Here is an 18,702-nt window from a genome sequence, read left to right as displayed (position 1 = left end):
TATCACATGAACACTATCGCAAGTCAATTGTACGTTCTTTTAGGAACACATGGTAATGACTTTATTTATCCATTAAATCATGGGAAACTTTAATTTAGATAATTATAGTGGAGTAATAAAGTATTTCTCAAGTCTAATGGGCACCCACTAGTCAACAAGCTATCCGGAATGGTATGATCATGAATAGTAAAAGCTGATGAATAGACATGTGATCATGTGAATAATATAATATTATAATAAAAAATTGAGTGCATTTTTATGATAACTAATTGTGGATTACCTAATCATATTCCCAACAAATTAAGAGTCGATAATAGCTGTATGGCTGCTACTGGTGATAGTGGAATATCTAAATAAATCCAAAAAGAGTCTAAAACGCAAGAAATTTCAAACCGTGTGGACCCTTTGAAAGCAAGAGGCATGAACGTGATTTGGAATTCTCTTTCTGCCAAAACATTTATTTCATTTTTTTCCACAAAAAAGTGTACTCCCTACTAAGGGGGTCGGGTCGCATTTACACTACACAAAAGGAATTTATCGAGTGCCAACTTGTCGAGTAAAGCATAATATCCGAGTACTTTTTGAGCGACATAGATGCTCGTTATTCGTTAAATATGTGAATGTTCTCTTTCTGCCATAACATTTATTTCATTTTTTCCACAAAAAAGTACCTACAATGAAGGTCAGGTTGCATTTACACTGCACAAAAGGAATTTATCGAGCACCAACTTGTCGAGCAAAACATAATATCCGAGTACTTTTTTGAGCGACAAAGATGCTCGTTATTCGTTGAATATGTGAATATTTAAGAATTCCTACTACATTAATCGTGAGCATAAACAGAGCCACTAGTCTAACAATTCAAATTTATCATATATAATATTATATTTACATTTATAATTTTGAGAAAATGGAAAGTGCATTATTACAAATTGAGTTTGTGATTCACGTAGCTAGGAAGCAAATTAAATAAATCAAGTCAAACAAACATTTTAAAGCTTTCTTGTAGTCCAAATGTAACATCTAGAATGAAACTTAAACAAACAATTAAAAATATGATTAACACTAAATCGTCAAAGTAAACATACTTTTGGTATTAAATGGTCAAAAAGGTTGGTTGGTGATGCTCATGCCACGTGACTTAAAAAAGAGCATGAAAATATACAATTTTTTATTTTGGATGCGACAAATAATTAGATGACACGTCAACGATCATTCAACAGTCGCATTTTCTTATGATAAAGTTGGTAGAAAATAAAAGTATTATTGTTAAAATAAGATTAAAAAAAATACAAATAGCTTACAATAATCCTTCATCACTTTTCTATCAACTTCATTCATACACTTTCTTTTTCTCCTTTTTCTCGAGTTTATTTCGAATATACACAAGCATAACTTATCTCAGAAATCTAGTAGGAATGTATTCACTAAATCTCAAAGGGTAGCTGTAAAATTCCTCATTTCTGCTGTCTCCCTTCCAGCGATGGAAGGGCACCATCCACGGAAGCCCTCGTTCTTCAACAGCGTGCCTGGCTTCGAGCGTGTTGTCAAGAAGCGCTCCAACGATCAGTGCCACGGTGGGTGGCGAGGAGAATATGGTGTTCAAGATATCATTGAACTGCAAATAACACAGAAATAACATTATCTTCGCTTCGTACGAGCATTGGAACACTCATAAGGAGTGTCGATTCATAGTCTGCCCCGTGCTAATCACTGGAATCTCGACTAAATTTGAACATCAAGAGTTAATAGAGAACTTTAGTGTTATTGGCATGTTTTTTTTTTCTTTCTATTATTAGAATTTATTTCCGAAAATACTAATGATAAGAGATTGAATGAAGCAGTAGTATATATAGGTCACGGATTTTGAGACCGTGTATACTACTGCTTCATTCAACGTCGAAAAAGTTATGATTTTTTTAACTAATATTCTATGTTTGTAACAAATGAATACACTAATGAATGTGTGTAATACTTACCCATCCTGCTTTCGTTCGGACAGGACCGTGCCCGGACGCATCTGTATTGGTGATAAAATACTGAGGAATCGATATGCCCAAGAACAGGGAGACGCCCAATACGTAGATATTTCGCAAGGAATTGTTGTTTGCGAACTGAATAAGTGAAATCCCGGTCGCAGCTGAGGGTGAAATGATATATGCTAGTGAGTTTCCGGTTAGAAAATAGAGAAGAAAGGGTAACAACATGCATTACTGGTTGGGAAAACTTACCAACGATACCGTATAAGATGCAGTATATTGCAGCAAATATCGGCAATGGAATTGATGCAAAAAAAGCACCAAACTTTCCTGTAAAGCAAGATTTCCCAGTAGTCATGTATACCATTATCATCATCTTGCACTCCTTTTTACCACACGAAACCAAGAGAAGGCTTAACCTACCGAATATTGAGAAGAAGATCATGAAAGCGGTGGATATCTGAACCACTCTTCTGCTCCCAACACGAGTTAGTCCCAGGAGGCCGACATTTTCACTGCATAGCAAAGATAAAACATAATCACACGAAACTTATTGATAGATCTCTGTTTGTACGGGATATATAAGCTCCTTTCCCACTAAAAAGACATACTCGTGCAGGCGTATGTGCATCGACATGCCTACACAAGCGTCGGGGTAACAGCATTAAGAAAATAACAATATTATGTCAAGACGCAGTGACATTATGTCAAGACGCAGTGACAGCAAGTAGGGGTAGTAGTTACTTCATTCACATAAATGAAGTGAAAATAGGCCCACTTCTGCAAACTTAAGTGACAAAATAAAGAAGACAAGAGGTTTGTTGAACCAAAATATATGTAAGACTCGTGAAATCTTACACAGAACCAGTAGTTCCAACAACAGAACCAAATATGCCTTCGAGCAGCTGGCCTATACCCTGCAATGGAAAGAGATATGATCAGTCCAAAACTGTTTAGGAAGAAGCCATGCCAAAAGAGCATAGAGAAAAACATTATTTATCTGGATTTATCATTAATATATGTATCTATTTTAGAGGGGTTTACCTTTGAGGATTAGCCCAGATAGATAAATATAGGATAAGACAATCCCATTGTTTACTTTGAGGATCGAAGTTTTGGGCTATCCCAAGGCCTTTGATAACTCATATCAGTCGACCTAATTATGCTTAATTCATTGCCCATTAATGAATATATATGATTTACTACCATCAAATCGTTCAAGAAACACTACATGTCATTATGAGAGGGCTGGTTCGTGTTTGTCAATATACTCCGATTAGTAGCATTTTGCTTGCATTAAATAGTCATAATCGACACAGATGATACATTCTGGCAAATATCCTAAGTACTACACAATTTGTATGCATATCCCACATAAAAGTCTAGAGATAAAGTCATATATTGTTACTAAAAGAATCAAAGTTCTCGTGACCAGACAAGAAACCGAAAACTTCACAGACCTGCAGACCTATGCTTCTGCTCATCACATGCCCTGGAGGCGAAGTAGCACCAGAAAGCCTTGCTGCAGCATAAAACGTTCCAGTTGACTGCGATTAGGATACTATTGTTAGTCATATACAAGACCACTGGCATACCCGTGACGGCCAACTTTTCCAATGCATAAGAAGTTCAGAGGGAAAAAAGCACAAAACAAAACGATCACACGCCCAGCCGAAGTGATTAAAAAGCTGAGAGAAGTGGATGATCATTTAGAGGTACAAAAAGTGAACAAACCTCAGCAGAAGAAACAAGTGCAGCACCCATCATCCCAAATACATGACTTGCTCTGAATATAGGGGTACCCCACTGAAAAGGATACGGAATCTTGATCCTGAAAAGAACAAACATCAAGCAACAGGTAAGAAGTAACAAAGTTGGAAGTAGCTAGAATGCAGAACGTACCATGGAGCAGATGACATAAGAAAAGACCGATCTGTACGACAGCTTGTTTTCGTCTGCTGCTTGACATTGTTGTAAGCACCAGCAACAGTCAGAATTGCAGCAAATGCCCAAACAAGTCCAACACATAGAAGCAAAGCATATCTCTCGAGCATGGGCTTAGCAACTGCATGGAGGTGTTGCAAGTACTGCATATAGCATATACTTGAGCCAAATAATACTTTTGGAAAAGAATAGACATAAACACGAGCGACATAATAATTTCTTACTTGTTGCGAGATAACCAGTAGAACTAACATGAGCAAGCCAATTTCCACGCAGTTAGCAAGCTGTCGGATGCACGGAAACAAGTAAGCTGTAGATTTTATCATGTTTGTAGCTTCACTGGTTTCTGAAATTTCAAGGAAGAGGGAAATACGAAGATACCTGGGGGAAGCCCCTGGCGAATAAGCCGAGCCCCACCACGCAGACAGCTGGAACCAAAACTAGTGGACCAAAGTGCCTGTTCAAAAGCAATTTAAAGAGACATTGAGAGAAATGGTAGAGCTAATGAGATTAAGCATGAAACTTCCTGAAATCTTCATCTACTACAAGAAAAAATAAAATATGGATGAACGAACTACTGATGACAAACTGAAGGTACACAGATCAGTTTACCTTGTAAGCTTTCCCCATGCATCGCTATATCCAAGTATAATGTTCAAAAACGAAGATACAATTAGTGATCCTTGAATGGCTCTCATGGTGTGAGTGAATCTCTACAAGCATCCAACTCAACAAGTTACGAAATTGTGGCTAAACAACAGAACCAACATAAATATCTACTTCACACGAATAACAAAAAATCACTTGAAGTCCAAAAAGAAAATCATAAATGAGTGTGTAACAGGATCCTAGTGTGCATATAAAGTGCTAACAAAGACAAGCCAATAAATTCTGGATTGTATCTAAGAAGTGACATTGATGGATGGGTCAGAGTTGGCTAACTGAGATTACATCTAACATAAAAGGATAGGGTCAACTACACTTTTACACCCAAAATTTCCCCCGGTTTTTTGAAATAGAATAACTAATAAATGTATTGTGTTTTCAAATCTAGACGCACTTAATCGCGCTGGTAGTCAAGGACCACTTGTCACTACTCACTAGCATTAATAACTTAATCAGAGAAGCTCCAAACTGATTTTCGGCTGTCAATGCGACTAGCACGGATCAAAAAGTTATACCAGATTATTGAATACGAAATGCATTTCTTGGGCACTAATATGTCAAAGTAAGACATCTTCTGTTTCTGAATTAAATCTGGGGCAAATATTTGGTGAAAGTGTAATTATAATCCTAAAAGATACAATGATTTTAACTTTAAAGATGTCCCAAATACAGCATTAATTAACAGTAATGAGCAACAAAGTAGAAAATTTGAGTCACAAATATAGTAATACATGATTTTCTACAGAATACGAAGTATTTTATATTCTGAAGACAGCTGTTCATCTTAGATTCATTTTAGGCAAGACAAAATATAAACTTCAACTCACTAATTTAAACTTACAATATATTTACAACTACCAAATTTGCATACCTCATGATCATTTTGGAAATCACTATCAAAGAAATCATTGATGATTGCAAACACCGGAATAATATACGCAAAGGATGGGCCCATCACAGTTGGAAGTCGTGTGCCGAACCATGTTTGCAAGAGAGTATTCACTCCTGACATAAAGAGCAATGACTGGATAACCCGAGCTTTATCACCCTGTTGGAAAGATTTTTCGACACTTAAGGCAACGATATTACACAAAAGAAAACAACTCCAACAATTTAGTTATTCTTAACAAGTGCAGAAGAATGTAAATGGACATACTGGGCTACCACCCATCCGAGGCACTAGTAAAGTGGCGATCATCACAGTGGTTCCAAGCATGACAATGTAATGTTGGAAAGCCAAAACTGCTGTTTGTACTGCAATATGTGAACAATAGAATTAGCCAAGAATCATGATATGATAAAAAGAAAAGGGGGTTGATACTTGATTGTCAATAAAATCACGAAATTTGGTCAAATCCCGATATGTCCGTACCTTTGAAAATTTAAATGAAAAATCATGAAGTTCAGAAATTCGCAATTGTCCCACGACAGATTTTTCCCGAGCAAATGTGATATTGAGTTGGCACACATGTAGTATAAGATTATGGTGACGTGGATGAATAGTGTCACATATGTGTATTAATGTGGCGACATGAACAATGTTGTTTTAGATCTAATAAACCAAAAAATAGATACCTATATCCACTCCTTCTTTGCATTCGTTCGCATCTCTCTCTCTATTAGTCTCTAACCTACGCATCGTCCCCCCTTGTTCTTTCCCGACCACCACTTCCATGTAATGTAGACTTCTATGTCTATCAACTTAGTTTCAGTTTCCCCAAATTATGAAAGGGATGGGAGATTTTATAGGCAATTAACCCTAAACCCTCATATGTGGGAAGCAACAATAACCAAGATGCAATTTTTATAAGCAGAAAAGACCATGGATACCCAAAATCAGTCCAATTCCAGTTCCATTTCTTTCAATTACAAATCTCCCTATGCTTCAATTACCAAATAAACTACGCACAAGCAACCTAAACTCGAAGAAAATTGCAATATCACTTCCATTATAAGCAAGTTAGGGAAACAATCTGGACTAAATCTTCAATCAAACACAGACTAATCAAGAAAACACAGCAACCCAATCATGGCAGAAGAGTGTGAAGTGTATGTACTAACTAACCCCAAGAAGGATTGGAGTGGATGCAGTAATGGAGCTGGAGGAGCTGCTCCGCAGGAGGGTAAACAGGGCCTCTAGCACCCCCGAGCGGAGGAGCTACCATGGGCGGCGGTGGAGCTCCATGACCCGGCGGCGGAGCTTCGTGGTGGTGATGATGTCCCGTTTCCACCATCTTCACTTGAAAGACTCCTTTTTTATTCTGAATTTGGAACTGTTTCTTGGTTTGTGGGATTGTAATTCTAGCAAAGCACAGCACAGCAGCTCCTGATAAAGTGAAAATCGATTTGGAGATGAAGCCCTCTTTAAAAAATCACCGACAGTTAGCACATGCACAAGAACCCAGAAGCGGTATATTCTGTAAAATCATGTAAAAGTTGCTTTAAAAGTTGGACACCTTTCTGTAATACGCCTTTTCTCATAAAAAAGTAATCTTGTTGAATGTATTTGAAAAAGTAGTTCTAAAAGTTAGTGAATTTTCTGAAATAGGTTTCATTTTTTCCAAAATTAGTCCCTTTCGATTTTGGGATATTGACGTCTAATATCACGAAGCTTTCAAAAAATTGGATTTTTTCCACGAACTTTAAAATTGGCAAATAATATCACGAACTTTATCACGTGTTTAATTTTTCCCACGAATGAAAAAATTCCCACAAATAATACTATGATATCAATTTTTTTTCGTAATTTCTCGACAACAATTTCGAAAGTTTCAAGTTTTTCAATATCTGAAGATAGTTTTCTTGAAGCACACCCTCAAAAATTGTTCTTCAATCTATTAAAATAACATGAATTTTTTCATTCGTGGGAAAAAACAAACCCAAGGTAAAGTTCGTGATATTATTTGCCAATTTTAAAATTCGTGGGAAAAACCCAACTTTTTGAAAGTTTTATGATATTAGATGCCAATATCCCTTCAATTTTTTATATTTTTTTATTATAATGAGATTGAGATTCATTATTCATTAATGTTATCTTTTATCTCTTTCTTTTTCTCTTTTTATCAATTTTGTATGACTGTTAGTATTCGTTACTAATAGTAGTCGATAGGGTGATTTTAAAATAGAAAAGGATATTGGCATCTAATGTCATCGAATTTTAAAAAAGTTAAGTTTTTTCGATGAATTTTAAAATTAACAAATAATATCACGATATTTACTCAGAGTTTGTCATTTTCTGCCAATGAAAAACATTTCAGCTATATTAATAGATTGAATAACAGTTTTGGAGAGTGTGTTTTAAGAAAAACTATCCTTAAAAATTGAAAAACTTGAAGCTCTCGAAGTTGTTGTCGAGAAATTACGAAAAAAAATCTGTATCATGATATTATTTGTCTGATTTTTTCATTGGTGAGAAATAACAAACTCGAGGTAAAGTTGGTGATATTATTTGCCAATTTCAAAGTTCGTGAGAATTACGTTAAGGTTTTGTCCCATTCTACGAACATGGCGTATGGCAGTAGCCGCGTGAAATCAATATGGACAATTTAAATGTCAAAGATTAATTCTCCCTCCATTGTCACGAATAGTAAAGACAGTTTTTTGCTATATGAGATTTAAGAAAAAATATTTTAAGCGTGCTAGGTAAAGAATAGAGTAGAAAGAAGAAAAGATAGGGAAATCAAGAGAGATTAAAATAAGAGAAAATAAAGTACTGAATAATAGAAAAAATGCACTTTTTCATTCCTATTCAAGAACCACATTCTTGAGTATCACCATATTTTAGGAGGAATTGTTAGGTGGAGAGAAAAATATAATTGAATATTTTAATGTGATGAGATGAGAGATAAATTTATTTCCAAATATAAAACGTGGATGATTTTAGTAGGACAAACTAAAAAGGAAAGATGGACATCTTAAATAGAACGGAATGAATATTACTTTTTGCCAAAACAAAAATGAATTAGCTATAACGGGATGACTAGAAAAGGAAAAAGACTCAATTACGTGGGGATGGAAAGAGTACAATATACTGCACTTATGTGGTCGTGCAAACAAATTAAATTTTGCTAATTTTTCCAAACAATAATTAAAATATAAGAAACAAGATAGAATTTGACCAGATTTTATAGTTTATCTGGAAAAAAAAAAAAAAGAACTAAACTGGTGAGAGTAATACTTTTTCTACTTAAAATTTTATTGTGCATGTCAGCATGTGGACTATCAATTAGGAATAGATGGAGTAATGCCCGCAGGGGGTGTATATAGCGCAGTTGGCAACGGAAGGGCAGATCTTGCTACAATGAGCATGGGTTCGAATTCTACTGTTGTCGTGTAGTTGCTTCTATCTTTCAGGCACAAGTGGCAGACCATGGGAGATGGGCTTCTGACAGCAAGTGGGTTAAGGCCTCCCCTTTAACGGGCTATTGCGTACCCTGATTTTAATCCCTTTACATGATGTCGAGCCGGAGTGTGGACCGTCAAGGCGATGGAATCGCCTTTTTTTATGCAATGGAGTAATACTTTTTTCTACCTCAATTTTATTGTTCATGTGGAAAATCTATTGAACTTCGTCAGCACAACATCATTCTTGTATTTAACTTAACCACTTGCTTTTCAATGCATAGGAAGGGTTTAGGAAGTAGCTAACTCTATCTGAAAAATCTCCACCACCCAATTGTTTCAAAATTTCTCTATAAATTGAGGACTAAATCCAACACAATCTACCATCCAAAACTCGAATATCATCGTCCAAATTTCAATTCCAATAGCATATATGGGTGCCAAAGTAATTAATACTTTTCTCGAAATTTTGCTCCTCATAGTTCTCATAATGTCTCCTCAAATTGTTGTAGCCAGAGAACTTGCACAGACTACCATTGTTCATGGTATGCTAATTTCTTCTCTCTCAATAGCATTAGTCAATAGTCATCCTTATTTCAAAATAAAAATGGAGAATTATTTTCATGCATTTCGATCATAATTGGTTAATTTTTTAAAAATAGTTAATATTATTGTGATTACGGTAGTTTATAAACTCAAATTACTTATTTGTCTAATAATGCAGGTGACGCGACAGAGATTGATCCAGCTTACGGGGGGTCCACGTGCTACTACGGCCAACGGGAACCCTGCTACACTCCGCCCACGCCCAACCGACATCCTTGAGTATTCAAGCCCGAACTAGAGATTTTGGCAATGTATGAATGATAGTATTAATTTCATACATATTATCCACATTTTATTTGGTTGTTGACGATCATGTTATATCTTGTAATTTTTGGTCCGTGTTATATATAAAAGTTTATGCGACTTTATATATTTTGTTGCGATGACAATCGTAGTAACAAATTTTGGGTTATAGTAAGAAAAATTTGGGCCTATATATAGAGTCACACTAAATAATAATGTTACTAGCCAATGTCTATAGCTATTTTTAAAAAACCCAAAACTAAGTTTTCGCTCAAGCCCAATTGAATTTTGATTTCTATATTGTGGTATTTTCACATTGAATTGTCCATATATATTTGAATCTGATAGACATACAGTAATATTTTGTGGTCCTGTGTCCACAAGACCACAACACAATCGAAATGTTTTGTGATTAACTTGATTACACATAATAATATCAATAAAATTTAAAAGAAAAATTAGTGGCAAAAATCAACGTTATAAATAAATGAAATTATAAAGTTTTTAGAATAATAATTCTGAAGCATGCTTCAGTATACAAACCTAAGAACATAGACAACGCAATCGCTGGGGAGGTTGAACCAAATGTGGTCACGGTGCAGCTGAGAGGCCTTGTTGTAGGTGTGCACGTCCAATGCGCATGCGTACGAACTTCATGCACGGGTCCTCTTAATTTATCAAGGACAAGAATTTTGCAATAAATTAAATATGGTAGTTTATAATGCAATTTTAAAAGTTCATTGGAAAAATTAAATTTTGGATTTATTTGCAATTAGCCTACATCAAAATTTTATATTAGTGAAATTATATCATGAAGTAAATAACGTTGTATGATCAAGAAATAGTATCAAGACAATCTTACACATAACACATAGGCCATTAAATTTTTTTTTGGCATAATCCAATAATTACAAATAAATTAAAACTATGTAAATTTTATGATAATTTGACCAAATTTTATGTACTATTTTCAACTAACTTTTTATATTGCTGAAAAATAGAATTTTAACCGCAAATTTTATGACAATTTGACCTCATGAAAAAACTAAAACAAGACTTATCATTTAGAAATGAAAAAACTGTCATTTAACTTATAACTTTTAGTTGGCTTCCGGTCAATCCCATAAAAATAGTTAAGTACTACTATAAAACATAATTTTTTTACATTTTTCAATTGTCTCGACAATTAAAATTTTGATGGATAAATCATAATTTTAGTTAAATTTTGAATAAATTTAGCATTGTTCTATATAATGGTAGTCGATTTTTAAATAATTTTTAATTAAGTGGTGATGATATAATAACGAAAAGTATAAAAGTTTAAAAAATCCATTAAAATTTTAAATTGTTCAAACAATTAAGAAATATACTTCCTCCGTCCCACTTTAGGAGTCGCGGTTTACTACTTTTAGGTGTCTCACTTTAGGAGTCCCGATTGGAATATTCCATTATTGGTAATAGGCCCCACATTCCACTCACCTTTTCCCACTCACATTTTATTATATAACTAATATATAAAAGTAGGACCCACATTCCACTATCTTTTTTCACCAACTTTCCTTTATATTTCTTAATACCCGTGCCGAACTCAACCGGGACTCCTAAAGTGGGACAGAGGGAGTATAAAATTATAATTTTATATATTTCTTAGCTAAATATGATATCTAAGAGTAACCATAATGGGGCGAATGATAGCTCGTCTGATGCATTCTCAGCCATTGCAGGTGGACGAAGGATGCTCCCCCCTTCCGCGCCCTATGCCATCCTCCGCCAACGATGAACCATTTTTTGCATCATCAGCCCCATTGCGGGAGTCCGAAGGATAGGTCCGGACGATGTAGCACATTTTCATTTTTTTGTTTTTTTCATTTCTTTTATACATATGATCCCCGCATTTTGACTTCATTTTGACACCTTTCACTCCATTCTCTTCCTCATCTCAATTTTCACTCTTCTTATCTTCCTCATCTCAATTTCCACTCTCTTCCTTTAATTTGTAGTGTTTTTATATTTATTTTGCTAATTGACATATTTGCAAACATAAAAGTTAAATATAAAATAGTAGTTAAAACTATAAGGTCGGCTATAGAGCACCCACTGCAGATGGATGAGCTGGAAGATAAAATGCTGATGTAGTGGAGTATAGGGCGCTGGTATCCCATTGTGGATGCTCAATTATTATGCAAAATATATGGAGTAATATATATACTTTTTTGTAGTACTACAATTTTGTCGTGCATGTGGAAAATTATTCCAACTTCGTAATCACATTTACGTCATTTCTTGTATTTAACCATTTTTACTTTTCAACACATGAAGTTGCTAACTCTATCTGAAAAATCTCCACCACCCAATTGTTCAAAATTTATCTATAAATTGAGAACCAAATCCAACACAATTATCATCCAAAAATACTCGAATATCATCGTCCAAATTTCAATCTCCAATAGCATGGGTGCTAAAATAATCACTACTATTCTTGAGATTTTGCTCCTCATAGTTCTCATAATGTCTTCTCAAGTTGTTGTAGCCAGGGAACTTGTACAGCCTACCCTTGTGGAATGTATGCTCTAGCTTTTTCTTCCCTCAATAACGTTATTTTCCATTATTTCAAAATAAAAACAGAAATTTATTTCCATGCAGTCGATGATAATAATTGCTACTAATTTGGTTAATTTTTCTAAAAAAATGTTGATATTATTGAGATATATCATGGTCATTTTATAAACTCGAATTACATATTTGTCGAATAAAACAGGTGATAGGACGACAAAGCTTGATCCTGCTCCACCGTCGTACCAAGCCAACTGCATCTACACTCCGCCCAAGCACATCCATCATCCTTGAGTATTCAAGCTCGAACTAGAGAATTTGGCAATCATATCAATATAGTAGTTTGTATTTTATAAGTATTTTGTTTTCGTGTTATAGAAAAGGTTTTGCGCCTTTGGTATAATTTGTTGCGATAACACTTGAAGTTCTACTACGTAATCAAATGAAATATATGCATAAATTATAAATACATAAGTTTCACAAATCAATCCACGAAGAACAAACAAATGCAACACATTCATCTTTATTAATTCAATGAGTACACTAGTAATGTCTGTTTCTAAGGATTAATTTATTTTTATGGTTATATTATAGGGAGTTATGAGGCATCAATCCCACGTATTGGAAATTCCAACAATATTTTTAACCAATACATAATGTTACCTTTAATCTCGCAAATATTTTGATTCCGACGAATGATGACTCTATGATTTGTGCCATGAAAAAGAACATAAGTATTTGACTGTTTCATTCATACTCTACTTGGCTCAGAGATATAACTCAGTTGATAGAGCTCTGCTCTTGCAATTGGTTCGTTGCGATTATGGATTGAGTGTCTTAATTGTCGAAGAGATGTGAATTTCGGAAAAAGAAAAATTCCTTTTGTCATGTATCCTCAACTAATGCAACCTCACTTATGTTTCCATTTTAACATTAGAAAGAAGCACTTAACCCAAAAATCAACAATATAAAACCTTTATTGAAAATTGAGCCTACATGAAATCACTCTAGATAATAATGTACTAGCCATTGTCTATAGTATATTTTATTTTATTTTTAATACCCAAAACTCATGTTTTCGCTTTAAGCCCAAAAGAGTTTTAATTTTTTTGCCCAACATATTATATAATTCTGGCCTATAATTTAGCCCATGAAGTTATTTCTTTTATTCTCTTCTCGACTCCTACAAATTACCATCATAAATTTCTTTTTAAGTATTTCAGCAAAGATAAGCTTCATCGAATTGATATCATGGTATTTCACGTTAAATTGTCCATATACATTCCATTCATACGGTAAAGTTGCTTATGCAGTAAGAAACTGATCAAGTGATATTTGTTATCTTGTATTCACCGTATAAGATAAATTTGAAAGATCAACTTGAGTACAAATAATTTGATCAACAAAATTTAAAAGATTAATTAGTGAAAAAAATAGAGGCTCTATTCAAAATCACACTATAAAATAAATAATGTTACTTCTAGGCATTATCCAGAGCTATTTTAGTTAAAAACCCAAAACTCATGTTTCGCTTTCAGCCCAAAATAGTGTTAAGTTTTTGAAGCCCAATACTATTTTATTTGGACCAATAATTTAGCCCATAAGTTATTTCTTCTATTTAATCTAACATAGGCAGGGGCCATTTATTTTTAAGATTTAATCTAATAGATAAATAAAAAGTACTAGTACTCCATTTCTCACTATCTCCGATTTAAACATTAAAGCAAACAACTATGAAGTACTGGTACCCGATCCAATTATCCAATTTTTTCGGGTTCGGATATCGGCTATCCAATACCCGATATCCATTTTGACAGGCCTAAATATGACGTATGGTAGATTCATGCGTGTTTATTCTCATGGATTTATCCTCAAGGAAAAATCATAGTTATAGTTATAAATTCTTATAGACAGTAACTAAAATAATAGACACACTCAAATCATCAATTGTTCAAATCTTTCCCGTTGAACTTCAAATGTGATGAAAATTTCATCTTAGCGACTAAGCCTCTCTTATTTTACCACCTCTTTATTTTTTTGTTTAGCAAGAAGAGATGTAATTATCTAATAATTGAGTTATAAGTATATTTAATTCTAAAATTAAGACAAGTAGCAGGTTGGGTGGACCAGGCTTTTTTTGTTTTACTAATCAACATGGTCATCCGCGTCACACCTGATTAAATATGTAATTAAGCCCTACACATTTTAATATTATAAAGTTTCTAGTGCTGACAAAATTCATTGACTTTCTCAATTCCTACTAACAATCATAGAGCCATATTTAAGTAATAGGTTTTGCTACTAAAAAATACTGGTACTACTACTGTTGAAGAGATGATAAAGTCCACTAGTTGAAATACTAATAGTAGATATGCCAACCAAGTGTTTGGTTGTACCTACTGTAGAATAATTAGAAAATTAGAAAGTAATAGCATCATTCTTTAATTTCTTAAATCATGGATCAAGTATATTGTTATTCTAAGTCTGGATCAAATCTGGATTCGATCACAATGCATTATTATAAGTATGTACATATGTGATAGGATGTATTGAAATATCATTAATTAATATGTAATCCATTGTTATGTAGAATCTAAAAAATTTATTTAATAGTTTTTGACTTTCGGTTATAAAAGGGTTGTGTATTTTTTATCAAACATAAATATTAGTAGGATGTTATAGGTATAGTATGTATACTCCTTAATTAAGGGGATGTTTACTTTTTATAATTCATGAGATAAATGATTTTACATTTGTATATATCCTCATTACTAGGGTTTCTCCCATCTCAACCTATTCTATGAGATACAAATTAAAAAAAAATTATTCCCTCTGTCCCATAAAAATATATGCACTTTTTATTTTTGCATATCTCATAAAAATATGTGCATTCTTCTTTTGGAAAGTTATATCAACCGAATAATGTAGGTTCCACTACCCCTAACACCACTTTAACTATCATTCTCCTTATCTCTCTTACTTTACTATACAATTCTCCTCATCTTTCTTACTTTACCAATTTTGTCTTAATTTTCGTGCCATATCCATTAACTTTAAAAACTTTTAAGTCAATAGTAGTAAGCTATATATTAGTCTATACTGTCAACTTTGCTCTATTTAGGGATTAGAATACATAAATTGATTTTTAATTTATGAGATATTGGAATTAAAAAATATATATACTACATTAATAAAATTAGAAAAATGTTTTATGTTGTAGGGTAAATATGACCGACGTGTTGGTCCTTTGAATATATATCGATCAAGTTGGACTAATTAATAAGCATTCCCAACTAATGTTAGTTTTCTTTTTCGTACTTGAAATATTATTAAATTTAAATGCCACATTATGATGGATTGAAAGTTGAAATCTCTATCCTTAAATATTACTGCTACTAACTACTTACACGTTACAACTAGGCAAATACACGTGTATACAAAATATCATTGCTTTTTCTTGCTGTAATGTTATGTACGTAATCCTTTTATTTTATTGGCAAGATACAATTAACTTATGCTTAATTTCTCATGGTCAAAATTAAATCTCTCATGTTTAGCAATTTGCTGAAGTTTTCTTAATCAACTTTACTTTCTCTACATAATATATAAATTTATTTATTCAAGATAAAATTGAGGAGGAAGCATTCACATTCATAAGGAGAGTCCCTTGACTTTGTATATCTCCATCCACATCACATGACCTACTTAATTAATTAATTAGCTACTAATATTAAAAGATTAATCATTAGACACACAATACTATCTGAGCTTGTTCAACATTTTTCTAGACTTTTTTCCGGTGCTATTAAATAATCAAACCAAAAAAGGAAGAATAATATAGAGGGATCTTATTATCTTCCAATTAATATGTACTCATATATATGTATTGCTATTTGTGTGCTAATATAGATCTAACCACCTTGTTCTTTGGTTTATCTATATTTATAGATACATTTACCTAACTTATTTTTAAATTATTGAAAAGGGTGTGTCGACCATCTTTTTAACTCTCTTCTTTATTTTGGATATAACATAAACCAGCTTTCCACATGTCATACCACACCCTCATGTCTCCTTTCAAATTCCATCATTCTCCTTTTTATATATACCAATGAACAAACTTAAAGAATGCATCAGTTTATAACTTCAAATTTTTACTTTGTATAATTACGAATGTATTAAAAGTTACTCCCTCCGTTCCGCTTTAGCAGTTCCATTGACTTTTCTGCTCTCTTTTTATAAAAATGATAAAAAATAGTTAAAGAGGAGAAATGGTAAATCAAAAGAGAGAATAATATAGAGAAGAGTCTTATCTACATTATTGTCTCTCTTATTTTACCATTTCTCCACTTTAACTAGTTGTTAATATTTTTACAAAAAGAGGGTAGAAAAGTCAGTGAGACTGTTAAAGCGGAACAAAGGGAATACAACAAATGATGACAATTAATGAAGTGTAGCTTAATTAGTAGTAAGACATTTTTCTCGTATTTTTCAATTTTTCGAATCAGCTTGTGACTATATTGATAAATTCCACTTCATGAATAAAGAGACAATTTTTAAATTTATAAGATGGGAAATATATAAAATAATAATATTGAGAGATGTAAATGCAAGACACGGTTGAGTATTCCTTTACATAAAGTTTTTTACATAGGCTAATAATTAATGAATATTCAACTTAATTATGACATGCAATATGTTGACTGGAAATTAAATAAAAATATTGGAGGGTGTAAGAGAGATACAATTTTATTTATACAATCTTTCTCATACAACAATATTTTCTAGTTTACAATTAGGATGAGAAATCCAAAAAAAAAAAACCCAAAAAAAGAAAGAATGGCTGAGTCAGAAATTATCACTGAATCATGAAAAATGGAAAAGGAAAAATTTGGCCAATAATTCATATTTCAAGGCCATTTTGCTCTACAGATAAATTCAAATCCCATTTGAAAGCATTCAAAACTACTGAGGAATTCGAGTTGGATGATTCAAGAATAAACATTTCATCAGACTTAGATACCTTTGATTTTTCCGATTTTCTGCTGCTAGATTTCGGATCTACCGACGTTAATTCGCTTCTCGCCGACGATTTCTCGTTTTTTCTCCGATTATTGCTCGATTTTTCCTCCTCGGAAATATCGCCGGTCGCATATTTGTTCGATTTTTCCCGTTTCTGGAGATGCGTCATCCAGTAGTTCTTGACATCGTTGTCCGTTCTTCCCGGCAGTTTTGCTGCAATCCCGGACCACCTATTTTGAAAAAATAATAATTACCATAATTAAAATTACTATTTATAACTAGAAAGAGTCTTGTGTCAGGTCCGTCTTGTTACTAGTAATAATTAGACAGTCTGACACGAGTTTTTATGTTAGGGTTTTGGAAAATCATACTCACTTGTTTCCGAGCTCTCGATGAAGTTTGGCGATGAGATCTCGTTCCTCTTGATCGAATTCCCCCCTTTTCACACCGGGTTTCAAGTAATTCATCCATCTCAATCTGCAACTCTTCCCGCATCTTTGCAACCCTGAAATTAATATAAAATCCATCAATTATTGCAAATTGATGGCAACAACTCCCGATGTCTGCCTTGGCACACATCGGGAGCCCATGGCGGACTTATGAAACAAAATAAAACTAAAAATAGAAGAATTTGTTGAATAGTTACCGGCAAATTTGGGGAGCAAACGCCAATTCCAATGGCCGTATCGAACGATGTACGATCGAAGCTTGTTGTCTTCTTCTTCGCTCCACGCGCCTTTCTTCAGACCATCTTTGTCGACATAGGCAGCTTTCACCATTGTTTTCCGACACAAAATCGAAGCTATAAATCCAACTAATTGGAAAGCTTTGAAACAACCCAAGTCTTGTCTATATATGCCTTAATACCCAAATTGGAACGAGGCTATACTATTAATTGGAAAAGCATACATTATTTGGTTTGACTTGTGAAGCTTATAAAGTTTTGATTTTGCTTGATTTTAATAATTAATAATGGGTTTTGGTGATTCATGGAAGCACGTGATCTCATTTACCATTTTGCCTTTAGCTCCCAAGAGATAAGTGACACATGGAAATCGCCATTTTGTTGAAATTGCGGCTATATTTATACTTTAAAATTTAAATAGTGATATGACCCTCAGTTAATTGGTTAAAGTGACACACGTTATTAACTAACAATATGTATTTTTTTATTACTTTTTATTTCTATTTTTTTATTATATTATATTAATTATGTACTAAAACTCTTACTCCCTCCGTCCCAAGGTATTAGACCAACTTTCCTTTTAGGGATGTCCCAACATATTAGACTCATTTCCTTTTTTAGCAAAAAACATCTATCTTATTTTATTTTCCACCTACTTTTTTC

At 33.5% G+C, this 18,702-nt stretch overlaps 2 protein-coding genes and 2 long non-coding RNA genes across 4 annotated transcripts; 2 read left to right on the top strand and 2 right to left on the bottom strand.

Moving 5' to 3' along the window:
• Positions 1-1,280: 1,280 nt before the first annotated feature.
• LOC125185453 (nucleobase-ascorbate transporter 3) lies at positions 1,281-6,997 on the bottom strand. The gene is made up of 14 exons (XM_048081987.1): positions 6,655-6,997; positions 5,746-5,843; positions 5,461-5,637; positions 4,536-4,636; positions 4,305-4,380; positions 4,148-4,207; positions 3,882-4,066; positions 3,714-3,810; positions 3,440-3,526; positions 2,838-2,896; positions 2,403-2,494; positions 2,232-2,309; positions 1,980-2,140; positions 1,281-1,618 (listed from the first exon to the last, which is right to left on the bottom strand). Exons 1-14 carry the CDS (start codon positions 6,821-6,823, stop codon positions 1,397-1,399), a joined length of 1,662 nt encoding a protein of 553 aa, XP_047937944.1. The 5' UTR covers positions 6,824-6,997; the 3' UTR covers positions 1,281-1,396.
• Positions 6,998-9,324: 2,327 nt separating this feature from the next.
• Positions 9,325-9,906, top strand: LOC125185447. Its single transcript, XR_007170135.1, has 2 exons — positions 9,325-9,475; positions 9,655-9,906. It is a non-coding gene; the product is annotated as an uncharacterized LOC125185447 (long non-coding RNA).
• A 2,220-nt stretch (positions 9,907-12,126) lies between these two features.
• LOC125217664 lies at positions 12,127-12,735 on the top strand. Its single transcript, XR_007175786.1, has 2 exons — positions 12,127-12,342; positions 12,538-12,735. It is a non-coding gene; the product is annotated as an uncharacterized LOC125217664 (long non-coding RNA).
• Positions 12,736-17,063: 4,328 nt separating this feature from the next.
• LOC125224148 (transcription factor MYB114-like) lies at positions 17,064-18,293 on the bottom strand. The gene is made up of 3 exons (XM_048127506.1): positions 18,001-18,293; positions 17,730-17,859; positions 17,064-17,584 (listed from the first exon to the last, which is right to left on the bottom strand). Exons 1-3 carry the CDS (start codon positions 18,131-18,133, stop codon positions 17,236-17,238), a joined length of 612 nt encoding a protein of 203 aa, XP_047983463.1. The 5' UTR covers positions 18,134-18,293; the 3' UTR covers positions 17,064-17,235.
• Between the last annotated feature and the right edge of the window lie 409 nt (positions 18,294-18,702).

This window comes from Salvia hispanica, chromosome 4, assembly GCF_023119035.1.
Source record: "Salvia hispanica cultivar TCC Black 2014 chromosome 4, UniMelb_Shisp_WGS_1.0, whole genome shotgun sequence".
In the NCBI taxonomy this organism is placed as follows: Eukaryota; Viridiplantae; Streptophyta; class Magnoliopsida; order Lamiales; family Lamiaceae; genus Salvia; species Salvia hispanica.
Note: the sequence above shows the minus strand (reverse complement) of the source record. Positions and strands in the feature narration are given on the sequence as shown.